The following is a 22,023-nucleotide window of genomic DNA, read 5'->3' on the forward strand; positions in this document are numbered from 1 at the left end:
AGAGTGTTACAAAATATGTATAATATGCAGCGCTTTAAATATGAATAAGACACTTAAAGTGGAAGAATTGTTTTGTCCTTCACTGGAAATTGATGCTGTTTTGCCTGTGAGCTGTGAATAACACTTTTCAAGGTTGTGGACTTCTTGTCACTCTGCTTGTGTGTGTGGGAAAGGTTTTGCCTAATATGGGGACCAAATGCCTCCCAACTGATAGCAAAATTCCACTGATTACAAAAAGTGAAATCACTTGCCAATACTTCATACGAAGAAGAAAAAAGATTAATAAACACAAAGTAAGGTCTGAATGGATATAAAAGTTTATGTGCAGTGCAGGGGTAGAGTTAGAACATAGGAAATAATGAGTAGCTCACTATGAAAACAGTAGAAGTCTAATCCATTAACTAGCATGTGCATGTGTGGAATCATGTGATGCCAGATGAGACTTTCTGAACAACTTACAACTTTTTGGCAATGGCTATTTACACTGTGTAAAAAGGGTAGATGCTGTTAACACTGTGTGTAAATAGTGGCATAAAGAGCAACACACATGTTTGAAGCATCTTGCTTGCATCAGGTGCTAATACTCATGTATTATATATTTAGTAATATCCATCTATTATCTCATACATGTATGTGCTTGTTAGAGAAATGCATTTCTGTAATCTGTCTTCCTTACTGTCTTAAGAGTTAGAACACACTTTGAACACTTTCCATATTCAACAACAAAGGAATGATGGTTGATAGTTCTTTTGTCATTTTATTCACTAGTGATTAATCTGAAAAGATGTAGATCTATAATAAATGATCTCCTTCGGGGTGTGAGAGAATCTGATTTATTTTTTACTAATCATTTGACTTCTAAAGTTGATAAGCAAATACTGTATTTTGCTTAATACTATTGTTGCATTGATCAAATCATCCCAATAAGAAGCTATATTTGTTATTTATTTTATTTTAAACTACAGATATTATTCAGGAACAATGGATGTTTTATAAAGGCTGGGTTATTGAGTAAGAAATAACAGAAATAAGCTATTGCTACATTTTCATTTCCTATCTACTTTTTTGGTGCTTCTGGAATAAATGTCTGGAAAAAAAAAGCACAAATAATTTCACATTTCACATGCAAAAAACTAATATTTTGAACTGGCTTTTATTTTTAGATTTTTATAATATATTTATTTATATTTATTTTTCAGAATTCTGTTGTGTACTTTTTTTATCATTGTTATTAGTTTTTGATTTGATTTATTTTTCGGTCTTAGTTTTAGTGATTTTAGTGCTTGAACTTAAAACAACATGGCAAAATTCATAATTTTCATTTAAAATGTTCATCTAATATTTATATTATTTATATAATATAACTAGTGGATGTGGTTGGATTCGATTTTATATCAGCTTTAGTAGTTTCAGTTAACAATACAAAAAATTTAGAACTTTTTGTTAACTAATACTGATTGAAATAACACTGCAGTTGTTTTTTTCTCAATGCTAGTCTAAAATAAAAATACAAATATTTTTGATGAACCTGCGTGTATTTTGAGTTTTCTTTCACCATGCACCTGTGGATGTGATAATCTTCTGAAAGAGAAGAATTCTTTCTATATTAATGTATTGATTTAAACAAGCAAGGGCAACAGCAATAACCATTCATGCCGTACTTTGACAACTGATCAGTAGGAGACTCTTTCAGCCGTTTTGGGTCTGATTTGGTTTGACCTGTTGGAAATGTTCCACACCCTCCCTCACCACTCCCTTTCCTGTCGATTTCTTTTTCCTGTAAATTGGTGCATTTAGGCAGTTAAGACTGTTTGTTCAGCAATCCAGCTTGTTGTCCTCTTGGATTCAGAAAGCTGGCGTCATCCATCTACAGTATGCTGTACTGCTTTCTTTATTACTTTAGATCAATGTGTTTGTGGTAAAGATGACTGCATCAAAGTGTCTGTTTTTAAGTAGTGACTGTAAAGTTTCTTCGGTTTCAAAAGAAACTATTTTTCTGTGGATGTTGTAAGTCAGCACGACACCTTGGAGAACATGGACAAGGAGCCTCTCATTGTCATACCGGTCAGTACAGACTGCAGTTTATGCAGGATGCACATTAATGATGTATTCAGAAATATTTGATGAATGCATTTGCAAATGTTATAGAGATGTTTTCTTACTTGCGTATGATATGACAAATAGAGAGAAACATTCATCATAAACACTTTCTTTGATGTCAGCTTGAATAGTTGGAAAGTGGTGGCAGGGAAATAGCTTATTTACTTAAATGAAGCCATCCATCTACTTAAACAAAGGCAATTCTGAGGCCTAAAGTGCTAAAGAAAAACGCCCTGTTTTATATTCATGCAACCTTAAAAGAAAAAGGAAAGCTGCATGCCGTATCACATCACTTGACAGTCAAACTGCATAAGGCTGTGATTTGCATGAACTCGTCATGTGTTCTAAAATTTGTATAAAAGTAAAAGGAAAGAAGACTGAAAAGCAAGTAACACTGCGTTCATACTAGTTCATCAGAAGAAGAAAAAAAACGTGCATTAGGTTTGAGATTTTATTATTATTATTTGAACATATCTTTGAATGCCATGGCATCTGTTATAGTCATTTATATTTTTATGCTCTTTATTGTTTTGCTTAAAAAATAGTTTTTTTCCATCCCAAAAGAACTCTTTCAGATCGACCAACTTTTTCCACATGGCTGATGTTCAATGACCAACTTGTAGTTTCCATGGCAGCCAGTGGTTGCCATGGTCGTCTGTGTGAGCAGTAATCATGGGCTGCTAATGGTGTATTAAAGGAGTGAGTTTCTATTGGGCAGAAGCTCTAGCAGAAAATAGGTCTCAGTGTGAAATAGTTCAGCGGATACATATATAGCCCACTGCTTGCTTGCTGCATACTTACTGACTTAAAAAATACTTGTTGCATAATACAGTATGTGCTTCCCTTTTATTTTGGTTCCGTTTATTTGGTCATTTATTTTTTGGGGGCTTTTGTCTCTTTATTAGACAAATGGTACAGTGAAGTTTTTCTTTCTTTCTTTCTTTTAAAAATTAAGGTTCTTTGGTTCATGAAGAAACTTCAACATTCATGGAATCGGTCCATTGACCAAAAGGTTCAGTATAGTAGAATACAGATTCGTTTTTAAGAACTGTTTTCTGAAAGGTACTTTTGTGGACCCAAAATTGTTCTTCTATGGCTTTGCTTTAAAAAAACAAAAACAACTTGAATCCATTGTTTTTAAGAGCCATGGCCAGTGATTGATCTTTGATCAGAGTAGAGAGAGATAATAGAAAGCTGGAGTGACGTGACAGTGGAGGCATAAGTATTGATGAACACAATTTAAAATCTAGCTCTTAATGTCTGAGAGTGTGTGAATTCGTAATAACTGTGAATTGTTTTTTGAGTGTCTTTTAGCCAAACATCATGTTGTCAAACCTTGTGCCATGTTAACTGATAAAAATGATTTACAGGTACACTATACTTTTATTTGTTACAATTTTACAAAGATTGAGAACTGAGAGAAGTAGCTCCGACTACAGTGTTCTTCCATTGGATGCATGCATTATTGTTTATTAACCGCTAGAACCCCAAAAGTTGCATAGTGCACATTAAATTCTTTCCTCATATGTTCTACAGTTATGATATATTTGTTGTGTGTTTAGATCATTCTTTTTTTGTGACTTATGAATGAAAGAATATGATACAGGTTTGGGACATCTTGAGGGAGAATAAATAGTAACATAATCAAGACTTCAAGGTTTGATTATTTTTCCTGTTTATATCTTAGTAATTTTTCCTATAGAATGACATTTGCAACACTTGAAGCAGGGTGGTCGATCAACAGAGACAGACCCCCTGTGGCGTGTTTCTTCAGTCCATGCCCTTTAAGATTTGATCTGGTCTGTAGGACGTGGCTGGTGTCCTTCTGTTTAATAATGGCACATGTCAAGAGCGAGAGGACACTTAAACATAGAAGAGCAAAGCATGAAAGATGAGCAGATATCTGCATTTCTCACAGTGACATTACATCTCATCTCAGTTCAGAGCATTGAGTGAAATGTCTGGTTCTTTAAAATGCCATCAAGATATCATCTAGTGTGCATTGTGTATGTTTGTTTGGGTCTATTGAGGTATCTTCTGACATTTTACACTCATAGATTTCACCTTGTAGTGGGCATGTTTGTTTGTATAATTGAATTTGTTTTGGGGACTGGATAGTTGTGCTGAATCATTCTGGTTCCACAACACTGCACAAATGTGCAAAATTACTACGAGCGTTGAATAAAACATTTGGGAATAAAGCACTGTTTCCATCCTATGTGTTTAACAGATAAAATAGTCAATACCTGTGAAACTGGTCAAAAGTACTCATAAGTTTCTATTTTCCCTGCATAATAAATGACTCACTTGCACCTCAGAACACAGTCGTATGAGACAGTTAGGGGAGGTGATCTTATGGACTTTGGTGCAGGCATTTAAAAATTCATTTGTCATTATGAGATTGGTGCACTTGTCAGTTCACTTATCCAATCAAAAGATCTGCTGAGGCAAAGTCACATGACTGTTTTCGATAAATGTATTGCTTAAATGTGTTTCCTTTGTAGTTTATACACGTCTTTTTATTGGACAAAAATGTAGCACATACGTTTTTTTATGCTCATCTTGGCACTTCAGTCCATTGTTTTTTTTAGGGCAATATCCCAAAATGTAAATAACAACTGGTGAATTGGAATGTAGCTATTGTCACTAAATGTGATTTATTAATAAGATTCGGGAGGAGCGCGTCAGATACTTAGCCTAATCATCACAGGTGGAACATAATCAAGTAATCAATCTCATAGTATAAATATCGCTGACTACTATTAAACTTTTATTCAATTTCAGTTCTTAAACTTCAGCAGATTTTTTTTTTAATCTATTATTGTAACATATTATTTCAGCTTTATTTCAAAACTTTTTTTTTTTAGTTTTTCATTTAGTTCTTGTGAACAATAGTAACAATCTTGTTAATGTTGTAACAATCAGATGGTGCAGTTATAATATCTGCCAGCGAACTGTCCATGCTAACCTTGACCGTTTGCATCCAGTGAAATGTAATAAAAACACACACATTGACATCTTCTGATAATGTTGTTTGTTAACCTCTCTCTTTCATTCTCTCCCCAGGTACTGTCACTTGGGGCAGATGTGCTTCCTGAGTACAAGCTTCAAGCTCCACGCGTCCACAAGTGGACCATCCTCCACTACAGCCCGTTCAAGGCAGTATGGGACTGGATCATCCTGCTCCTGGTGCTCTACACGGCCGTCTTCACGCCCTACTCTGCGGCGTTCCTCCTCAACGAGCAGGAGGACGAGAGGAGGCGCACCTGCGGCTACACCTGCAACCCCCTCAACGTGGTGGACCTGGTGGTGGATGTCATGTTCATAATCGACATCCTCATCAATTTCAGGACTACTTATGTCAACCACAACGACGAGGTGGTCAGCAATCCCACTCGCATCGCTCAGCACTACTTCAAGGGCTGGTTCCTCATAGACATTGTGGCTGCTGTTCCCTTCGACCTGCTCATTTTCAGATCAGGTTCAGATGAGGTGAGGGCTGTGACATGCTAGGTGCTATAGTAATCAATCCTATATTTTAAATGCACAGCTAGAACAGAGCGTTTTAGAAGAACAACTCTGAGTAATCAGTGAATGATCTAGAATATCGATCGCAGTGTGATCATGTTGATTGTTATTCTGAATGTGCTATTGACCTGTAGATACTGCTATACTGATGATGTGTACAGTAAAGGTGAAGGTCAAAATCGGGTTGGTCTGTTTGGAACATATTATCTTATAACGGTTCTTACTGCTTAACGATTACAGTAACGACCCCCAGAAGTACAGTATGTGATTTGAAATCTGCCATTTTAGCACATGAAAACCAGAATCTGATTATAGTCATTTATTTTTCTTTTATATAGTACATAACTCTTAATATATGGCAAGGGTGTTTTAAGGACTAACCAGGACTTGTTATTTAGTGAGCCTTGTTTAGTTTCAAACCTGTATGACTTTCTTTTTTCGGTGAAACACAAGGAGAAATTGTAAATAACTAAATGCTAATCACTATTTTTTGAAAGAAAGTTAAGAAAAATGACAAAAAAGCACTATGAAAGTGTCTTTAAAGTGGTCCATCTGATTTGTGACCTTTATGATTTTAATCTTCTTAAAGGGATAGCTCACCCATTAATGAAAATTCTGTCATGATTTATTCAGCTTGACTTTTTTAATAGTCTTAATGGTGCTCAATGGTTCCCTTTTGTGTGTTATGGAAGAAAAGAGATCATAAATATCATTCTGTCGCAATCATGCAGACTAAATAAAAATAAGAGTGATTCTGCAAACTAATTGATCCTTTTAAACCCGTCCTTCCAGCCTCAAACCACGACTCTGATTGGTCTTCTGAAGACTGCGCGGCTGCTGAGATTGGTGCGAGTAGCGAGGAAACTGGACCGTTACTCTGAGTACGGCGCGGCAGTGCTCTTCCTCCTCATGTGCACCTTTGCCCTCATCGCTCACTGGCTGGCATGCATCTGGTACGCCATTGGCAATGTGGAGCGCACCAGCTCTGCCCGTATTGGAGGCATGAAGATCGGCTGGCTGGACAACCTGGCTGACCAGATCGGCAAACAGTACAATGACAGTGATTCCTTCTCCGGCCCCTCCATTAAGGATAAATATGTTACTGCACTGTACTTCACCTTCAGTAGTTTGACCAGTGTGGGATTTGGAAACGTCTCTCCTAACACCAACCCTGAGAAGATTTTTTCCATTTGTGTCATGCTCATTGGCTGTAAGTGCACTACATTCATTATCTATCTTAGGCATGACAACTAAGGCTTCATTAGGAACTTCAACGACTTCAACGACTTAAACATTAATATACATAACCATACAAAGGTTTGGGGTCAGTAAGATTGTTTTGATTGCAAATTGGATTGAAAGATTGGCTTATTTCAGTGAAAAATCATTATTAATTTCATTTTAATTAAATTAAAATTTATTTAGTTTTCTCCGCTGATATTGACAAACAATGAAAAATGTATCACTGTTTCTGCAAAATATCAAGCAACTTTTATTTCGACATTGATAAGAAATGTTTCCTGAGCATATTGGATTAATTTCTGAAGTATTATGTGATCGTGAAGTCTGGAGTGAAAAATAAGCTTTGGCAACACAAGATTAAATTACATTTTAAAACAGAGATATTAAAATAGTTATTTTATGTTGTAATAATATATCTCAGTATTACTGTTTTTACTTTATTTTGATCAAATAAATGCAGCCTTGGTAAGCATAAGCGACTTCTTTCAAAAACATAAAAAAATCCTTCAGACCCCAATCTTTTAAATGAGAGTATACATTTTAAATCAATTTAATTTGAACAGAAATCTTTTGTTTGCACCATGCCTTTGGCTGATGATAATCTTTGCTCTTCTTTCTTTCCAGCCCTGATGTATGCCAGTATCTTTGGCAATGTGTCAGCTATAATTCAGAGGTTGTATTCAGGCACAGCTCGCTATCACACTCAGATGCTGCGTGTGAAAGAGTTCATCAGGTTCCATCAGATCCCAGGAGGCCTTCGGCAACGACTAGAAGAGTACTTCCAGCACGCCTGGTCCTACACTAACGGCATTGACATGAACGCTGTGAGTTACAAACACACACACAAAATTCAATACCTGCAGTATTACACGAATATACTAGATTTTTATAGTGCCCTGTATAATGTTCAAGTAAAGTGAGAGGGCTTCTGGACCTCCATATGTGTTATAAAGATACCAAAAAAAATTAATAATTAAAAAATATATTTTTTAATGTTTTGATTTATTTTTGATATGCGACTTTTTTTAACCCCTGGTCAATTTCTGGGGTTTAATTCAAGTGTGAAAAATATTATACGCTTTTAATGTTGCATAATGTCGTGCTCCAGGTTTTGAAGGGTTTTCCGGAGTGTCTGCAGGCTGACATCTGTCTGCATTTGAACCGCAGTCTGCTGCAGAACTGTAAAGCATTCCGGGGGGCGAGCAAGGGCTGTCTGCGGGCTCTGGCCATGCGTTTTAAGACCACCCATGCCCCACCCGGAGACACTCTGGTGCACAGTGGAGATGTGTTGACCGCATTGTATTTCATCTCCCGCGGCTCCATAGAGATCGTCAGAGAGGATGTGGTCGTGGCCATTTTAGGTTTGAATACTTTTTAGTTCTGTTTTATTTTTTTTATTTTTTTTTTTCCCACCTTTCATTTATTTCAACCCACTTCAGCTTGAAAATTAAAACTTGCTGCCCTAACTTAAGCAAATACAAAGAGATTTTATTTGTGGTTTGAGCTTGATACAATTATTGTTTTGCTCAGAAAACTGCATCTTGTTGAGTTGTTTTACTCTCTGTTATATATATATATATATATATATATATATATATATATATATATATATATATATATATATATATATATGAAAGAAGTTTCTTATGCTCAACAAGGCTGAATTTATTTGACAAAATATATAGTAAAATCAGTAATAGGGTTACACATTGTTGTAATTGAAAATTACTTTTAAAATGTAGTTTATGAAATGTAAATTATTTGTATCACATGATTATTCAGAAATTGTTTTAATATACAGATTCTCTGTTCACAACATATTTCTTATTGTTATCAATGTTGTGCTGCCTAATATATACATATATACAGGATTCACTGAAGAATAGAAATTTCAATTTCAAAAGAACGGCATTTAGAAAATACAGAATTGTCATTTTAAAGGTCTTCACTGTCACTTTTGTTCAATTAATGCATCCTTACTGAGTAAAAGTATTAATCATTTTTTTCAAAAATTTACTGACTCTAATCTGGAATTGTAGTGTACATATTAGGGGTGTGCCTGAAGCAGAATACCTTATTTGAATAATGGCTTCAAAATGAATAACAATTAATTATGCTGAATAATATTCAGCTAACACAGACACTTCTAGTGTTTGCTGGATAACACATGATCCAGGGGAAAGCATGATATTATACATAAGCTGTAAAATCACTACGCAATAATGAGTGTAAACATGAATAAAGCAGACTTGACTTGAATGAAATGAGCAAAAACTAAATAGCCATGTTGCTGTTGCCTCTCTGTGCATCTCTCAGAAATCAGAGCTTGGCAAGAGTAAATCAAAATTTCCTACAATTTGATACTTAATCTTGTATGATATGATGAATGAATGAAGGAAGGATGTTATAATCATAATAAAAAAAATGTATCAGTTAATACTATGAATAACTATGAAGAAAAATGATAGTCTGTAAAATCATAGACATAGTGGTTTACGGTTTTCTCAAGTAATTGAAAGAACTTCCTGTGTAAAGCCCCGCCCACTTCATATCATAGAGGATTATTTCTGAAGTTCATGCCGCTGCTCATGATTGTTTTCTAGGGTGGTCCATCATGTCAGCAGTGTATGGTCCCAACATACAGTAGCCAGACTAAAGTGCAGCTTTATAGTGCCTCTTAGTGGCTGAACTCTTTTTATATGAAGCCCATTTGGCACCCAAACGTAATGCTATTCTTTCTGTATCTCTATATTTCTCTTATAACTCCTGCCTCTCTTTCCAGGTAAAAATGATATTTTTGGGGAGCCCATCAGTCTATATGCCAGGCCGGGGAAATCAAGCGCAGACGTGAGGGCTCTGACATACTGTGACCTGCACAAGATCATCAGAGACGACCTGCTGGAAGTGTTGGACATGTACCCCGATTTCACCGACTGCTTCTGGAGTAACCTGGAGATCACATTCAACCTTCGAGATGTAAGCCCCTCAAACTCTCACACAATACGGAAGGAAATCATTGTGTGTTTTGGACAATAACAAGTTATTAAATGCGTTTCAGCATGTGTAATTATGTGAGTTACTGAAGCTTGAATGTGTATCAGGCAGACAGAAACATGCATCCAACCCCAAGCGAGGACTCAGACTGTGGGTACCGTCGACCCAGACATCGAAGGAAACCCTTACAGCGGAATCGACCTGGTAAGAGTGCCCATCTAGTCCAGGAGAACCACAAAAAATGATTTCGCTGCAGCAATCTCTCTCTTCTCTCTTGCATCACTCAGATGGGATGGACCGAGATGGGATAGACACATACCCAGTCCAGTCCTGTTCGCCTGTGGGGAACCACCGGGGAGCAATACCGCTCTCACACTGGGATGAGTTATGTAGCAATGCCAGTGCTGATTCCTTGTCCAGTGAGGAGGACATGAAGCCCCTGGTTTCTGGCCGAGGGGATATGTACTCACCAGGGACAGAGATGCAAGAATACTCCCCTTCTGTAGTCAGCCTCATGCCACCCAGCAACAGCACAGCTTCTGCCACTGGAGGACCACTGGGAGGGACACAGCCATACACAGGTAGCGGGATTAGGTTTGGTGCTTCCTGAATCATAGTCCTCTGAACATTATATCAGCGCAAATTCCTGAAAAATATGTGCTTGTGGGGACCTTTTTGCAAAAAAAATTTTTTGTGTGTGGTTTGCAGCAGACTAAAAGTGAATTGTCCAGTGAGTGCTGCTAAAAAAAGTATTTAGTTTTGTAACATAAATGTACTTTTTTTTTTTTTTTACGTTGGTTCATGCACTTACTGAACCTTTGATCTTTGTTAAACTGTTTTTTATGGGATATGTACGCAAACGCTCTGCATCACAATTTCAGCATTGTGCCAGGTGTGCTACTGAGCAAGTCAGAAAAGCCATATACAGTATATTGAGCTAGGTAAGCAGTGCAAATGTTACAATGTATCACAAATCATGTATTACAAATCAAGTTTTTTGTAGCTGATATCACAGTACTGTGCAAGGAGCCATGCGAAAATGAACATTTGACCTTCATTAATTGACAATTTGCCCCTTAAGCATAACATATACAGATTATTGGTGCTTTACTGCCACAAGAGTTCATTTCAAGTGCAACTGCAGCAAACTGTATGTATAGTATAGGTACGTTTTTGGAGTTTTGCAGAAATGACTGGAAAAGTCTGGCATATACATCACCAAAGAAGAGCCTCTAATTTCACCAGAAAGATACAGTCATAACATTTTTTATAAAAAATTGCAATGTTAAAAACGTTTATTCTTATAAACATATAAAAATAAAGATGTGACATGCATTTAGAACATCGACAGGATGAATTTGAACTTCATGCCAACTTAAAGGAAAACTCCACCGTTTTTTGAAATAGGGCTTATTCACATTATTTCCTACATCTAGATAGGTGGGCAAATGCATTTTTGTGTCAGTGCATGCATTGTTTTAGTTTGACCGGGTCGGCGTTAGCTTAGCTTAGCACAATGAATGGAATCCTTTGTTGCCAGCTAGCATGGCCTGAGTAAAAGTGATCAAAAAATAAAAAAAAACCCACCTAATTACTTCTTGTGGCCTGCGTATTCACAACGAGTACAAATAGCGATCCAGATTAACACTAGGCAATTTCTTAGGCAGATATTGACTTGGGACTATATTATGGGGAAGCACAGGCGAAGCACTGCTGCTTAGGCGAAGCACTGCTACTTCGGCGCAGAGATATCACGCAACACATGAAAACATCAACTCTATGTGAATACAGGTATAATATGGGTCGATCTATACATGCGTCATGATTAAAATAATCACTTACTCTGTGGACAGCTGTCCATTTGGTCCATTCGGCGTGGGGCGTTTTTTCCAGTTCACTTTGTCACACCGGAAAAAAAAATCGGGTACTGCAGAATGGATCAGCGCCGTGAAATCCTCTGTAGATGTGACACGACTTCGGGCAAGCTCATCTTGATCTGACGTGTTGAGCCTGGTCATCAATGGCAAAAACATGTCCCACTCTCTACAGCACAGACACTCTATTTCCGTCGGCATAGATTGGCATATTCCCCCACATTCACACCACCAGTTCATGTTGGCTCTCATCCTCACGTCCTCAGGCTGTTGAGCGATCTCAACCTCCTCCTCCTGTCGTTCTATTTTCAAAGCACGCAGGTCGTCTTCTGTAAACTCTGGTTCAAATAGGTATGGTTCTGGTTCTTGACTGTCTGAGAAGTCACCCTCTTCGTCTCTCTCAAAATCAGCCATGTTCATCGCCATTCGTGTACTGTAAGGAAAATAGCCAGGCTGCTACTATTCACGCCGGTATGTTGACGGAAGTCGTGGGATTTCATGTGTTGCGTGATATCTCTGCGCCGAAGTAGCAGTGCTTCGCCTAAGCAGCAGTGCTTCGCCTGTGCTTCCCCATAATATAGTCCCAAGTCAATATCTGCCAAGGAAATCGCCTAGTGTTAATCTGGATCGCTATTTGTACTCGCTGTGAATACGCAGGCCACAAGAAGTAATTAGGTGGGTTTTTTTTATTTTTTTGATCACTTTTACTCAGGCCATGCTAGCTGGCAACAAAGGATTCCATTCATTGTGCTAAGCTAAGCTAACGCCGACCCAGTCAAACTGAAACAATGCATGCACTGACACAAAAATGCATTTGCCCACCTATCTAGATGTAGGAAATAATGTGAATAAGCCCTATTTCAAAAAACGGTGGAGTGTTCCTTTAAAAGTATAGCCAGCCAGTACTGGTATGTACATTTGTAATCGGGGGAAGTATGCATATTGGTGTCAGCTACTATTTATGTTTTATCTGCATGTTTGTGATATTTTAGAATCATTTAGTCTCCTCCATCTTTAACCTGTCGATTATTCTGTATCTTTCTGTTCCTCTGGATCTTTCCACTCCTTCTCCATCCATACAGCGACTCCTCTGAACGTTTCGGGGTTGTACAGCTATTTGCCTGACCACAGGGCCAGTGAGTACTCAGAGGGTCAGAGACGTTCCTCTGCAGTGCAGGCCTGCTACCACCATCACAGCCCCTGTGTTGAGGACAGAGCGACTCAACTGCAAGCACGTCTGGAGCTGCTGCAGTCGCAACTCAACAGGTCTGATATCCAGAGGGAAAAAAGCAAGCTTTTAATAGTGCAAAGTCTGCATTTGCTTTATAACTCTACTCTCTTTCTCTCTTTAAAGACTGGAGACCAGGATAACATCTGATATAAATGTGATCCTGCAGTTGCTGCAGAGGCAGGTGGTACCTGTGCCCCCTGCCTACAGCGCTGTTTCCCCTGAAACACTGGCCCACCACACTCATCCTACAAGCCTGTACACCACACCAACGCACAGCACTGTGCCATCTTTACAGATCAATGGCAGTTCATCACCTGGTATGGTAGGTCGTCATGTTTGCAATTAAAGAAGAAGGGTGTGATAATTCCACGTGGGTTTGTAAACCACACATTACACAGATGAACAGTAGATGTGTAATACCAGAAGAAATATGAGGAGTCGAAAACAGACCACTTATGTAAAAATTAAGATGAATACTGACTTATTCATGTACAAATATATGACAGTACTTTTTCAAAGGGAACTAAGCAGGCTAAGACAGTTGTTACTATAAACACAATGTTTTTCCAAATGTAAAAAAGCATTTAAATCCTTCTAAAGCTGAAATAAATTATTATGAATACAGTAGGGGTGCTCCGATCACGATTGGCCGATCGTTAATGCGCATCTCATCAGTAAAGCCGGTTTTCTAATCAGCGGTTAATTCCATCAGGTGCGTGATTTCACATAGAGCAGCTGTTACTACACAGAGCCATTGTTAATAGAGAAGATGCGCAAATCACGTTAATTTTCAGCGTTTATTGGCCCATCTTCTCAGTTAACAACGGCTCTGTGTAGTAACAGCTGCTCTATGTGAAATCACGCACCTGATGGAATTAACCGCTGATTAGAAAACCGGCTTTACTGATGAGATGCGCATTAACGATCGGCCAATCGTGATCGGAGCACCCCTAGAATACAGTGATTATGAATACACTATTAGAGATATGTTAGATTTATAAACCTCTGGGGGTGTATTACAGAAAGATCCTAAATTTAAAATCTTATCTTGTCTGTTTGGTAGCCATGGTCATTTTAGTTAGAACCACATTTAGGACAAAAGCTATTACAGAACAGCACTCCGGAGGGCGTTATCTTAACCTCCTAACTTGAAAAATCCAAAAAAACTGTCCTTAAGACAACCCCAGAGCTGTCCTAACTTCAAAAGTATTTGAAAGCTAATGGAAAAAACGCTTACAACTGCACTGTCCAACAATGGAATTACATTTATTATTATTTGAAAATGAACCCCACCCACAAACAAGTCAAGTTCGATGCAGGATTCACAAAATGCTTGCTGTTGAAAGATGGATCAGTATCCTGTTTGCTTGAATCAACTGCTCCACTGAATCACAACCAGTATGTATGATAAATAGCCGTGTAACTTGCTAACTTGATGGCAGCAAAGATTCATAAAAAAAACCTTATACTCACTTCTGCTGTAAGTGTAAAATGCTTGTAAAAGTGAATTTAGCATCCAATGACCCCTATAACATTTCCTAACTAGAGTTAAAATACGATTTTACAAGATATGATAAGAATCCCAAATCTAGTTAAGATTTGCTTGTGTAATACGAGTTTCTGAAAAATCTTAATTTAACATATCACATCTTAAGTTAAGACCTAAGATAAGAAACTTTCTGTTATACGCCCAAAAGGTTAAAATGAATAACTTATATTATATTATATTATATTTGTGACGAGTGAGGCGGGGTCGAGAGACGTGGGCACGAGGAGTGAGGCCAGGTGTAGTGATTGGAGATGAGCTGCACCTGCGCCCCACCGCTGGTCTCGAGTCCCACATAGGAGATGGAAGGATATAAAACTGGAGCGACTATAGTGAAGGACGAGAGAGGACCAGGCCTGGGCCATATTTTATGTTTTGGTTTTTATTTATGCGCACCAGTCGTCCGTGAGGGGCTGGTGCGCTGTTTTGTGTTTATTTTGTGATTATTAAAGTTTCGTTTTGATTGTGCGCCAGTTCCCGCCTCCTTCTTCCCGATGAGTATGGAGATTTTATTATTACAGTGGTGCCGAAACCCGGGAGAAGGAGGCGGGAACCGCCTAAATAAAAACCAAAACATAAAATATGGCCCAGGCCTGGTCCTCTCTCGTCCTTCACAGTCGTCGCTCCAGTTTTTTATCCTTCCATCTCCTGCGTGGGACTCGAGACCAGCGGTGGGGCGCAGGTGCAGCGCATCTCCAATCACTACACCTGGCCTCACTCCTTGTGCCCACGTCTCTCGGCCCCGCCCCACTCGTCACAATATTATATTAATTTCATTACCCCCCCCCCCCTGCTGAACAACCTCAGTCTTGTAGAGAATAATTTTATTTTTTGGGGATGTTTTAGATTTCCATGCTGAAGTATATAAGAGCTATAATTGCATGACTAATGTTACTGACATAGGTAACATAGTGATTGTCACCGAGTAAGATTCTCGCCAGTTAGACTGATCTCTGTGTTCTTACATGATCAGCTGGCTAGACAAATCTTTGTAGTGATCATGTCTTTACTGAACTGGACCTGTTTTATCCACAGATCCCTGACTTGGACAGCTTCAAAGAGAAGTCTCCAGACTCTTTGTCCAGTGGGATCCATCTAACAGTTGCCTCCAATGACACCATGTCCATGTCCCCAGAGACAGAGCTGGCTGTGCCCACAGGACTGAATCCCCCCAGAGAGCCTCATCCACAGACCCCGGGACTGCTGTGTAGAAGCCTGCGCTTCCCGTCGCTCCCGGACAGTCTGGAGAGTCCCAGCACGTTGCATGGTTCAACAGAAATCCAGAGGCACGTGTCTAATCCAGTCTTACCTGGAAGCTAGAGGCCAAAAACAGACTACTGTCCGTTCTGAGACCCAAATATGGTTTCTCTTTTCCAACAGCTCAATACTGCTCTTCTGCAATAAAATGTCTTTATGTTACTCATTAGTTAAAAGTGCGTCCAGTAGAGAAAGCGGTGTCTGCAGATTTCTTTGAATCTCGGAGGTGTTTTGTCTCATATCCCTTCTCATTCAGAGCAGGAATTTTTCCTCTGATGCGAGAGTATTTGGTAACACCTCTCAGCTTTTGTGTTATTGAATATGAAGAGAAGCTCAGTGAGCAATAAAGACAAGGTCAAAGAGTCAGAGATTATGATCATCTGCCACCATCATGTACATTATACACTTTTGTGTGTCTGAGATTTGTCATTACATACTAAACCTCATCTTGTCTTCTTACGTCATCATATATATATATATTATGTGTGTCAGGTTAGGTGTTTGACCCAAATTTATTGTATTACTACATCAAATGATGTTATGACTGGCACAAAAATTAAGCTTTGTATATTTGTATTCATTAGTAACCAAATAAGCATCAATTCAGGGTTATGAAATGATATTTCTCACTGAAGCGGTTATTTTAACTGCTGATGGGTGGTGTGTCTGTGTGTTAAGACGTATGTGTGGTCTTTTGGAAATATAATCACTGAATTTGAAAGAGGAAACTATTCAGTCTCGACATTCTGATAGGAGAAAGTTGAAGGACTGTTTTTTTTTGTTTGTTTTTTTGTAAATCACTTTTTGAGATGAAATCAGTGTAAAGTTTGTTTTACCTCTGCAATGTAAGCAGATGAATGTATGTAAAATGATCGGAATCCTTCATTGGACTGTGAAGGTTTCCAAAAGCACACAATTATATTATTCTTTTTTAGATGAAATGTTATTTATAAAGGTCTGCTAATGCTGCACTGGCTTTAAGATTCCAATATTTGTGGTCTCTTTTTCTTCATTTTTTTGTCTTACTATGGATGCACTAATATTAAAATGGTTTTAATAATAAAAAAAGCTTACAATTATTATGTTATACACTGTTATTTAAGTATTTTTATATGTTAATGTAATGTTAATTTATAGCATCACTCCTTAATGAAAACTAGCTAATATAAAAAAAGTTTTTCATACAATACAGATAGTTGTCATTCATAGAGTGATGCTAACATTTAAAAACTTTCATGCATTTATATGTTTGCAAAAGTTTACATTTAAAAGTGTTATTAAACAGTTATATACATATACACACACACACACACACATACATAGACAATATATATATATATACATATATATATATATATATAAACTTAGTGTGGAGCATTAGATGGCAAATTTCATTGGAACACAAAAATAAAGAAAATGAGCATGCAGAGTTGAATATTTAACATCTTACCAATCAAATGATTAAAATATCTGTACTGATAAATTGCACATCCCTAAATATTAGTGGACTGGCCTTTCCATGATTAATGAACACAGAAAGCTTTCTGAAAGAACAAGAGTTTATTAATAGAAAAGCATCGTGGCTGGACACACAGAACTACTTACATCTAAGAGTGTGAGGTGAGGATCAGGATCCCACACAGCCTTGCAAATGCACTTTTGATTTGACCGTAAAGTGTGGCGTTACTACTACATCAAATTAGCGTAACAGAATTTCATGGACCAACCAAATGACTCGCAATGCGAAGTTATTCTGGAAAAGTGATGCTTTTTTCCTACCTTGTACATAATATTTATATCTGTATACAGTACACATTTCACTCTGAGCACAAGCATGCTGAAAGGGGACTAACTTTTTTTTAAATGAAAAACAACATGGAGAATTTTTTTTTATCTCCACATTATCAAGTATTTAACCATTTCCAAGGATACAAAAAAAATGGCACCTTCCTGAAAAGAAAAAAAAACAGGATCTAAAGTTCAGAACCATTAAAACTATTCATCTTTGAAGTTAGCAATTAAATCTTCATAAAATGGTAGTTTTGCATTGTCCATGTTGGCAGATTTGCATCTTTATGATCCTAGTTTTCAAAAATGTTTTTTACCGGTCAAACAGAATAACCGCACACCTCTCCCTACACAAATTACAGTTGTGTTTAAGATCCCTTTATGAGGACTCTGGGACACCAGCAAGTAGGAAAACAGACAAATAGAATATATTGTGCAGAAACACAGGTACCCTTACATACGGCTTCATTCTCCCAGACAAACGTTGCAAACACATTGTTCAGACTGCTGTTCCCAAAGGCCTGTTCAATATCGTTTCCCACTTGAAACCCCCAGACCTCGGGAACTTTAGAAAACTAGTCTCTGCTCCATGAAAGCCTCTCTTCCAGTGATTCTGCCTCGGCTCTACACCCGCAGGATCTCCAGACAGTTGTTGTAACAAATGGCAATCCAGTCGGGCTGAGTGGAGGCCCACTGCACGTTATTGATCTCTCCCTCGGCCGTGTAAGCCAGGATGGGGTCCTCGATGGCCCGTGGCATCTGCTGGATGTCCCAGATCAGAGCCTGGTGATCGTCCGCTACAGTGGGGTTTAAAAGAAAAAGGGGGCCAGGTAAAGAAGACTTGTATGAAACGCCACTGTCACTGCTGTTATAGTCTAATAACAGAACTCAAACAATCAGACCGTTCAAGAATCCAAAAAATATCATTAAGTTAAGATCTAATGAACTAAGATTAACAAATGTTTTGGAAGTATTTTTTAGTTAGCTCATGTTACTTAATGTTGTAACTTAACAAATGGAAAAGTGTCACATGATCCTTTAGAAATTATTCTAATATCCTGATTTGTTGCTCAAGAATCGTTTATTATTATTACTATTACTGATGAAAGCAGTTCTGCTTAACATTTATATGACAATTTTTTTTATGATTCTTTGATGAACAAAGTTAATTTGATCAATTTAATGCATTTTGGCTACATAAAAGCATTAATAGCTATACCCCACCCCCACCAAAAAAAACAATTTTGACCCCACATATACACATTATATATACACATATATGTATGCATGTATGTGTGTGTGTGTGTGTGTGTGTGTATATATATATATATACACACACACACACACACATACACATACACACACACAAATAAACATTTTTTGTTGTGTGTGTATTTAACCGGGCTGGTTTCTAACCTGCTGTACATATGTGACAAGAGGAGTGGGGCGCCCATGCAATGCCGTTCACACAGGCACGATGATTATTAAGACGAGCCACTGGTGTGCACGGCACACGCACATCCAGAATCACCACCTGACAAAAATAAAACAATATCAGAATATCAGCCAAAAGTGAGGGACATGAAGAAGGATGAGGACCGATATGCTAAAACAGTAAAAGGAACTAAAAGAGAGACCTCCATGCCATCCATGGCCATAGTGGCCAGGTAGTTGGGGTCCTGTTTGTTCCAGCACAGGCGCAGCAGCGGGTGATGTTGAGGGTCCTCGTAGATGATGGTGCTGTGCTCCAGGTGCCGCAGATCAAACATGCGCACGGATCCGTCTGCTCCCACAGACGCAAACATATCCCGACCACCACCCGCACGGCTGAATGCGATGTCATACACCTGAAAGACAATTTAAAAAAAAAAACATTTTTACAGAGAACTTTACAAGCTACACAAATCTGAAGTACTATGGTGAGTTTTTCTCTACCTCCTTGTCATGAGCAATTAGCTGTGTTTTGACATGGCCTGACACCAGGTTGATCCTTCCCAGGACCTGTCCGGTCTCTAAACCCCAGATCGTGCAAGTGGTATCAATGCTAGAAGTGCCTGAAAAACAGAAAATACACATACATGAATGAAACCCTGATGATCTTTTGAGAGCCAAACATTCAAATGAATAAAACATTAATTTTCCTTCCAAACAGGTGTTATTTTAGCATTTTTTTTGTATTATCAGTTATTTATTCAACATTTAAAACAAATTAGTTTATTTATTTTAGCTTTATTTCAATTAACAAAATAGCTTTAAATAGCTTTAGTTAACAAATCCCAACACTGCCACACAAACAGGCTGACTACATGGGCTCTCACCCAGAAGATTGGGGTCCACTTCATTCCAGTCAAAAGAGGTCAGAGGTGCACAGAAATCAGAGTTCTTGTTATTATTCAGGAGACACTCCAGACGCGTCTCTGTGTCATTCACCTGAAAACAAGATACATCCAGTTCAATTACTCCATTTATATTTACTGAATATGCAGGTTTACAGTTCTCTCACAGTATTTAAGCTAGAGAGTCCCTATCATTTAAAGTTACATCAAAATTTACCCCATTAACTTTCTTAAAAACACATATTTCTGGTCTTCTTTTGAACCATTGTTAAGAGACATTTCATCAGGAATCAGATACAGATGGATTCAATCAAGTCCTATTTGGCCATTGTTTAACAAGTGACATGAGTGTAAAAGGAAAACCGCATCAGAGGAACAGCATATTAATAAGCATTTTATTAAGGTATTAGGTTTTAATAAAACTGATTCATTTAGATTTTTTGGGGAATGCACCAACAAATCTTTATAGTGAGACCAAGAACTCGTGTTGAATACAGTCTGATGCGCAACAGAAAGTGTACGTACCCTCCAAATGCGCAGGTAGTCTCCACTGGTGGCCAGAAGGTCCGGATAGACGCCCTTGGTGTCAGGGATCCACATGATCTTGGTGGTGGGGTACGGATGATCGAAGGTGTTCCTGCACACAAACTCTGAGCTCTCCTCCTCAAGACCCACCAGCTGGACCTAACATCACAAACAAACAGCTGATGTGACAATGTCCATCTACTGGATCCATAAAGATGATGACTTTCTGACAGCTGTCAAACTATAATCCACAAATAACAAATAATTCAGAACCACACTACAGAGTTCCACATTTGTGTTTTTACCAACACTCTTATTACTCTTTTCATTTGCATCTAACATGTTACTTTACATTTTTAAGCCTACTTCTTTATATGGTAGGTTGACAGCAGGCAGAGGAACAAGAAACAAAGTCGCACAGCTGTTTACCTTGTTGTTGTATTCCTCGACGAAGCTGCCGAGCGCCAGCCGAAAGCGCTTGTCTGGTCTGACGCTCCAGTTCATGGCATAGACCGTCCATGGCGCCTCGTATTTGTAGATCTCTTTTCGTTTACCGTGCAACGACATGTTTAAATCCCTCGAGCGGATCGATGAGAACTAGATAGAATTGGGTCGTTAAGAATACCTATAAATGTACCAATCGCCAAAAAGGGCTTTTTCAGCAGGAAAGACGGTCTCGAGTTCGTGCAGCGCGAGACAAAGAGAATAATGTCATAACAATCCCCTCCGCAACGGCCGCGAAAACGAAGAGGGCGCTCTGCGACGACAAAAAACCTACTCAGTGAAGCTCACAGACAACCATCCAATAATTAAGACTGTCTGTCGCTAAACGCCCATGTTTTGGTCAGTCCCAACGGTTTTAATTCTAACTTTAGAAGCCCTAAACAGGCCCGACCGCTCAACGGCGCATTTAGTCTGAGGATGTGCGTGTGCTTCATAATAAAAGTCCTTGATTGGAGATGGGTGCTGAGCGCTGAGGTTATTTATAGATCTCTGTTGCTACCATAGACTGGTTATAAACAGGTTATAAAAAAAGGTTGCTAACGTTACTTGATTAACGTTAGTTTACTTTATCATCACTTGACCCAATAAATATCAAATGTGGCTCAATATGTAAATAAATAATAGTAGTAAAAAATAATAATAATAATAATCAGCCACATCAGTCCTGAAAACGTAAGATAAAGAACAGATTTCAGAATTCATTGTAAGAAAAAATTTAAAACAAGGGTCATTAATAAATATTGTTTAATAAAAAACAAAACAACAACAACCTAGAAAAAAAAAGTTCAAACGCTTGTGCCGAGTCGTTAGAAATGTAGTATTTGTTTATATTGGCATCAGGGAGTATCAGCGTTTATACAGTTTTCAGTATTAATAAATATTGTTTCTTGTAATTACTCTATATGACATTAATTAACCATGCTTTTTCACAAAACAACGTAAAAATATCCAATGTTTAAAATATATTAAAAACTGTATATTTAAATTATGTTTTAATTTAAATATAATAAATTGTATAAACATTTGTATTGCATATACCGGTATGTATAATATGTATATTTAATTTAAATTATTTTATTTAAACATAACATTTACATT

At 38.0% G+C, this 22,023-nt stretch overlaps 2 protein-coding genes across 3 annotated transcripts in view; one reads left to right on the forward strand and one right to left on the reverse strand.

Annotated features, from left to right (window-relative positions):
- The window catches only part of kcnh6a (potassium voltage-gated channel, subfamily H (eag-related), member 6a), a 40,042-nt gene extending 23,284 nt beyond the window's left edge, over positions 1 to 16,758 (forward strand). Inside the window, exons 7-16 of the mRNA XM_026206896.1 lie at positions 5,167 to 5,592; positions 6,421 to 6,838; positions 7,495 to 7,694; positions 7,979 to 8,231; positions 9,653 to 9,846; positions 9,972 to 10,068; positions 10,152 to 10,445; positions 12,821 to 13,004; positions 13,093 to 13,291; positions 15,551 to 16,758. Of these exons, the coding sequence (XP_026062681.1) occupies positions 5,167 to 5,592; positions 6,421 to 6,838; positions 7,495 to 7,694; positions 7,979 to 8,231; positions 9,653 to 9,846; positions 9,972 to 10,068; positions 10,152 to 10,445; positions 12,821 to 13,004; positions 13,093 to 13,291; positions 15,551 to 15,835 (2,550 nt within the window). The 3' untranslated portion in view covers positions 15,836 to 16,758. The remainder of the gene's footprint in view (positions 1 to 5,166; positions 5,593 to 6,420; positions 6,839 to 7,494; positions 7,695 to 7,978; positions 8,232 to 9,652; positions 9,847 to 9,971; positions 10,069 to 10,151; positions 10,446 to 12,820; positions 13,005 to 13,092; positions 13,292 to 15,550) is intronic.
- A 555-nt stretch (positions 16,759 to 17,313) lies between these two features.
- Positions 17,314 to 21,363, reverse strand: LOC113046065 (DDB1- and CUL4-associated factor 7-like). Of its 2 annotated transcripts, none has more exons than XM_026206916.1 (7): positions 20,851 to 21,363; positions 20,422 to 20,580; positions 19,879 to 19,990; positions 19,496 to 19,614; positions 19,198 to 19,407; positions 18,977 to 19,094; positions 17,314 to 18,357 (listed from the first exon to the last, which is right to left on the reverse strand). In XM_026206916.1, the coding sequence occupies exons 1-7, from the start codon at positions 20,986 to 20,988 to the stop codon at positions 18,185 to 18,187; spliced, it is 1,029 nt and encodes a 342-aa protein (XP_026062701.1). In that variant the 5' UTR covers positions 20,989 to 21,363; the 3' UTR covers positions 17,314 to 18,184. The 2 variants fall into 2 exon arrangements, with proteins under 2 accessions (XP_026062701.1, XP_026062693.1); XM_026206908.1 differs by having other exon boundaries at positions 17,314 to 18,360.
- Positions 21,364 to 22,023: the final 660 nt, after the last annotated feature.

Source organism: Carassius auratus, chromosome 3 (genome assembly GCF_003368295.1).
Source record: "Carassius auratus strain Wakin chromosome 3, ASM336829v1, whole genome shotgun sequence".
NCBI classification, from domain to species: Eukaryota; Metazoa; Chordata; class Actinopteri; order Cypriniformes; family Cyprinidae; genus Carassius; species Carassius auratus.